The sequence below is a fragment of the Gracilinanus agilis genome, chromosome 1 (assembly GCF_016433145.1).
Source record: "Gracilinanus agilis isolate LMUSP501 chromosome 1, AgileGrace, whole genome shotgun sequence".
NCBI classification, from domain to species: Eukaryota; Metazoa; Chordata; class Mammalia; order Didelphimorphia; family Didelphidae; genus Gracilinanus; species Gracilinanus agilis.
The window spans coordinates 237,392,445-237,398,267 of NC_058130.1; the positions used below are offsets into that span (position 1 = coordinate 237,392,445).

General features: G+C 40.9%; 1 protein-coding gene across 1 annotated transcript; it reads left to right on the forward strand.

The window, feature by feature from the left end:
* Positions 1-445: 445 nt before the first annotated feature.
* On the forward strand, positions 446-2,266 carry LINGO2 (leucine rich repeat and Ig domain containing 2). Its single transcript, XM_044657488.1, has one exon. It carries the CDS (start codon positions 446-448, stop codon positions 2,264-2,266), a length of 1,821 nt encoding a protein of 606 aa, XP_044513423.1.
* Positions 2,267-5,823: the final 3,557 nt, after the last annotated feature.

A 5,823-nucleotide genomic window follows, 5' to 3' on the forward strand; every position in this document is an offset into this window, starting at 1 on the left:
TTATTCTTGGTTGAATTTCTAACAAGGTAGAATCATCACTTTAAAGGTAGATATAGTATAAATCTCTGTGTATGTGTGTGTAAATAATGTTAATTAGCATATGAGAAAGAACTTGCAGTGATTTTTTTTTCTGCTTTGTTGGAAGTCTGGGAGCCAGAGAGGAAACAAAGCAGCTCCCACCTAAACACCAGGAGAACCATAGAGGGAAATGCCCCGGAGGGATTCATAAACTAGGAACCAGAAGCAAATTGAAAAATCTATTTGCCAGCAAAGATTTCTGCCCGTTGCATTTTTTTTTATTATTGCGAATGGAGGCCATAGGGAATTAGACCACAAAGACCCATCAGGGGATTTCTTTTGCCTATGAACTAACCCTTTACCTACCTTCTTGTTTCTCTTTCTTCTGCAGGCCCCTGACCAAGGTGTAGACCATAGAGGTGGAGTCATGCTTCACACGGCCATATCATGTTGGCAGCCATTCCTAGGTTTGGCTGTTGTGTTGATCTTCATGGGCTCTACCATAGGCTGCCCGGCCCGCTGTGACTGTTTACCTCACAACAAGTCCGTCTCTTGTCACAGAAAGAGGTTGATTGCAATCCCAGAGGGCATTCCCATCGAGACCAAAATCCTAGACCTCAGCAAAAACCGGTTAAAAAGCGTCAACCCCGAGGAATTTATGTCCTATCCTCTGTTAGAGGAAATAGACCTGAGCGACAACATCATCGCCAACGTTGAGCCAGGAGCCTTTAACAACCTTTTTAACCTGCGATCCCTTCGTTTGAAAGGAAACCGCCTGAAACTCGTTCCCCTGGGGGTGTTCACAGGACTGTCTAACCTCACCAAACTTGACATTAGTGAGAACAAGATTGTCATCTTGCTGGACTATATGTTCCAGGATCTGCACAACCTGAAATCCCTGGAAGTCGGGGACAACGATCTGGTTTATATATCCCACAGGGCTTTCAGCGGGCTGCTCAGCCTGGAACAACTCACTCTGGAGAAATGCAACTTAACAGCGGTACCAACAGAAGCCCTCTCCCACCTCCGCAACCTCATCAGCCTGCATCTGAGATATCTCAACATCAATGTTATGCCCGTGTATGCCTTTAAGAGACTGTTCCAACTGAAGCATCTAGAGATTGACTATTGGCCTCTACTGGACATGATGCCTGCCAATAGCCTCTATGGTCTTAACCTCACATCCCTCTCCATCACCAACACCAATTTATCGACGGTCCCCTACCCTGCCTTTAAACACTTGGTTTACCTGACTCACCTCAACCTTTCTTACAATCCCATCAGCACCATCGAAGCTGGGATGTTTGCTGATTTAATCCGGCTTCAGGAGCTGCACATAGTCGGGGCTCAGCTCCGCGCCATCGAACCACACGCTTTCCAAGGGCTCCGGTTCCTCCGCGTACTTAATGTTTCCCAGAACCTATTGGAAACGCTGGAAGAAAATGTGTTCTACTCACCCAAAGCCCTAGAGGTCCTGAGCATTAGCAACAACCCCCTGGCCTGCGACTGCCGCCTCCTTTGGATTCTGCAGAGGCAGCCCCTCTTGCAGTTCGGGGGCCAGCAGCCTATGTGCGCTGGCCCCGATAGCATTCGGGAGAAACCCTTCAAGGATTTCCACAGTACTGCCCTTTCCTTTTACTTCACCTGCAAAAAACCCAAGATCCGGGACAAGAAGATGCAGTACCTGCTGGTGGACGAAGGGCAGACAGTCCAGCTGGTCTGCAATGCCGACGGTGACCCCCAGCCCGTCATTTCCTGGGCGACCCCTCGCCGGCGACTCATCACCACGAAATCCAATGGAAGAGTGACGGTCCTAGGGGATGGCACCCTGGAGATTCGTTTTGCCCAGGACCAAGACACGGGCATCTATGTGTGCATTGCCAGCAATGCTGCAGGGAACGACACTTACACAGCCTCCCTTACTGTGAAAGGATTTGCCTCAGACCGTTTCCTTTATGCTAACAGGACCCCTATGTATATGACAGACTCCAATGACACTAGTTCTAATGGCACCAATGCAAATACTTTCTCCCTGGACCTTAAGACCATCCTGGTGTCCACGGCCATGGGCTGCTTCACATTCCTTGGAGTGGTTTTATTTTGCTTCCTCCTCCTCTTTGTATGGAGTCGAGGAAAAGGCAAGCACAAAAACAGCATCGACCTTGAGTATGTCCCCCGAAAAAACAATGGTGCTGTCGTGGAAGGGGAGGTGGCCGGACCTAGAAGGTTCAACATGAAAATGATCTGAGGTTCCACCACTAGCAGTGCTTTTTCTTTTCTGTGGCATTGTTTGTATCCAATAAACCAGCCTGGCAAATCAAATTGCTGGGTCGAGGGGCAGCTGGCTGCAGCTGCCCCTTTGTTCAAATGGGGTATATAGGAAACAGGAAGACTTGTTTGTGGTTGTGCAACAGGGCCTCTGCACCAAGAGGCAGGTGTGTGTCGGGGGCCTTTCACAGAGTTGGTTTTACTAATTGTTTGCATTGCAAATATTGGCATTCTGGGGATCTCAGTAATGAACCTGTTGGCTCACTGTTCATGGACAATTGTTCAACATTTTCTACCACTACAAAAAGAAAAAGAAAAAAAAAAAAAAGAACAACCTACAGTGTAGGATTTACATATTAAAGACACATTTGTCTAAAACATACTCTACAGTTAAAAAAAAAAAAAAGAGAGAGAATTTGTATCTATGATTATCATTTGTTAAAGCCTTGCACCATAACCTATTGTTGGTTGAGCACCACAAAGAAATCGATATATTCTTTTCTTTTTCTTTTCTTTTCATGACTAAAACAACATATATACTGTGTACATTTTAAAGCAATACGAATGAGAGGTTGTGCTTTTAGTTACTCACCACTACTGACCCAAGTGTGATGTCACCGTCTTTTAACGGAAAATAGCAAACATCACAAAATAGATCCCTGTAGTTACCTGAGGAAAGATACAGAGAGAGAGAGAGAGAGAGATATGGATTTGTCTGATCATAGGAATCCAGGTTACACTACCCAAGGCAAAATTGTTTTAACTCTGTTATCTTCTGTTAATATAAATAAAGGCATGTGCCTAGTTTTGATACAGAATGGAATATTTTTTATACTTGTGATATCACACTGGACCAGTTTACTGTAACAAAGCCCTTGGATTCACCGAAAAGAGAGGGTAAGCCACAAGTAGTGGTTAAAACTATGAAAAATAAATAAGTAAATGAATGAAAGACAAGGTAGATGTTAACCATGAAAATGAACCATCTTTTCACAGCCTGGTTTAAATTTCCCAAACCACCTAATGTGCTGATAGACAATGGAAAAGGAAAGAAAAGGACTTTGGTTTTTACATATTCATAAGAAAACTATCACCTTTATGGTAGTTAAGATAGAGAAGTGAATCTACAAAAGCTCTCTGGATAGGAATGAGCTCTTCTCAGATGCCAATAAACCAGGTTCATCCATGCATAACAGAAGGATTATGCAACCTTAAGGACATGCTTAAAACGAGATAGTCTCCTTAAGATCCAACTGCTGCCAATTAAAAGGACTTGCTCTCTGCTATCACTATTTAATATTGCAACTTCCAAGAAATACTTATAGATATCAAAGTTAATTTCCACAAGTGGACCACTTTGGCATTTCTCCTTTCTACCTTACAAATTACATAATGCTTGCTTTTTTCTCCGTAATAATCAGTGGTAGACAAGAGAAATCTTATTGAGATTTTTAAAGGGGTGAGCAAGATTGTACTGAGGATAACTCAAAAAATGCTGTTTTGATTTGGTGGCTGATCAAGAAAAAAAAATCCTGAAAGTATGGAAAGCTTTATTGATCCCCTTCTTTTGCCATAGCTAATACAAAATATTCTAAGATGCTGGCATCACTAAGTGTTGCCTAAAGATTTTAAATTCTGAATATTTTCCATTCTTAAAAAGAATATACATTATCACCAATGACTTAGCCCAGATGAAGCTTAAATTTTTCCCAAAATGCTTAGCAAGTGGTTCTTCGAACAGATTGAATGTTACTAATAATCAATGAAGAGAAATAATATTTGGTGAGTGATTATCTATTTAGCTAGACTGGAAGAGGCATGAAAATGTTGTGTATTTCACATTTTGAGACAGATTCAAAATGGTGTTCCATGACATGATATGGTAAATAAGAGTGAGCTCTGTGTTGTGAAATGATAGAATGAAAATGTTCCTTAAAGGGGACTTGCTTTTTTTGGTCTTTGAATTTTGTGAAACTTAAATAAAATGACCCCTAAAAAATAAATGACAAATGGAGATTATCCCTGCCAGTTGAATAGCAACCCACCTGAAAATCCTGCTCTACTTTCAATAAGGAGAGTAAAATAAAGAAATGAGATGGAAAGATTGTTGAACTGTCAGCTGGATTCATTTTTACTTCTTGTTTCTGATAATGGTCACAGATCTCAAAAGCAATCCTTTGAGGTTGGGGAGAAGAGAATAACTATATACCAAAACTAAAATAAATAAATATATTAGTTCTGGTATAAATTCAAGGACATCCCAGTGTAATTTAATGGAATATTTTCTTTTAAATTTCAAATGTGATCTTTTAAAAGTTAATCCTAAATGAAATACAGGATAAGTTAACTTTTAACATTGTAAATTAAGCAAACTCATTTCTAAAGAAAAAAAATGGCTAATTGAAACTGGGTTGTAATTAAAGTACTCCTGAATTACACATGAGAAGGCTTAGACATCCTGTATGGATCAGTCATTTTGAAGGACATTAAAGTCCTGATGAGGCAGTAAAGAGCATATTTACTATTTGATCTTACAGGCAAGTCAGTTAGACTCTAGAGAGGAAGCGTCCTAATATAAACCCAAATATAGTTAACTGCAACGTGGTATGACTGAGGTAAGAGTAAGGAAGTCTAGGTTCTGATCCTGGCTCAATTTCTTACCTGTGTAACTTTAGGTAGGTTATTTCACCAGACCTCATATTCTTTTTTAAAACATCTCTACATAGCTGAGACATACAAATCAAATGACATCTGTTTGACTATTAGCTACCAAGGCAACAATGATCAACTATTTTTTAATTGAACAACTCTTTACCTTGTTGCATTCTCACAGCTGAACCAGTTTAAACCTGAAATCAACGGAAGTGGGGAGAGGGGTTTTGATGGGGCAGGTAGGGATCATAGCCCATGTTTATCTCCAGTATAAAGGACTTTGGGAATACCAAGCTGTTTTGTATTTCTTCCACAGGACTTCAGGTTACTACAAGGATTGACCCATAATCCTAGAATAATCTAGACAGTAAATCCAAACAAATAATAACATTGAAGTAGGAATGAGAAGACCTCTGTTCAAATCCAGGCTCTCCACTACTTAACTACTTGTGTGGCCTTGTCCAGTCATTTAATTTCTCTTAGCCATCTGTGATTTGAAAGGGTTGGACAAAATGTTCTCTAAAGGCTCTTCCAATTTTAAATCCTATGACTGTCTGGGGATTAATCTGTTGCCTTGGGGGAGCAAGAGAAAGAGAGGTGTGTTGTGGGTAAATGTGGATAATCCAAACCTTTGGAGGGTTTCTCTTTTACTTGTGGATTGGTCAGCTTTCTTAATACTTTGGGAGGAAAATATCTCCTTCAAGTGGCACTGCCAAAATTATTATTGTCTGGTGCCCCAGTATCCTAAAAACAGTAGGTGCCTGCCCTAGTGTGGGCAAAATAAATATCCACAATGGATTCAGTGCCTCATCCATAGATTTCGGAGCATTATATGCCAAGAAAGAGACATGCTGTTTTTCCAAGCTCTCATTTTACCCATCTTTC

Bases quoted from the DNA above. Each gene is read 5' to 3' on its own strand.
- LINGO2 (XM_044657488.1), top strand. From the start codon at position 446: ATGCTTCACACGGCCATATCATGTTGGCAGCCATTCCTAGGTTTGGCT.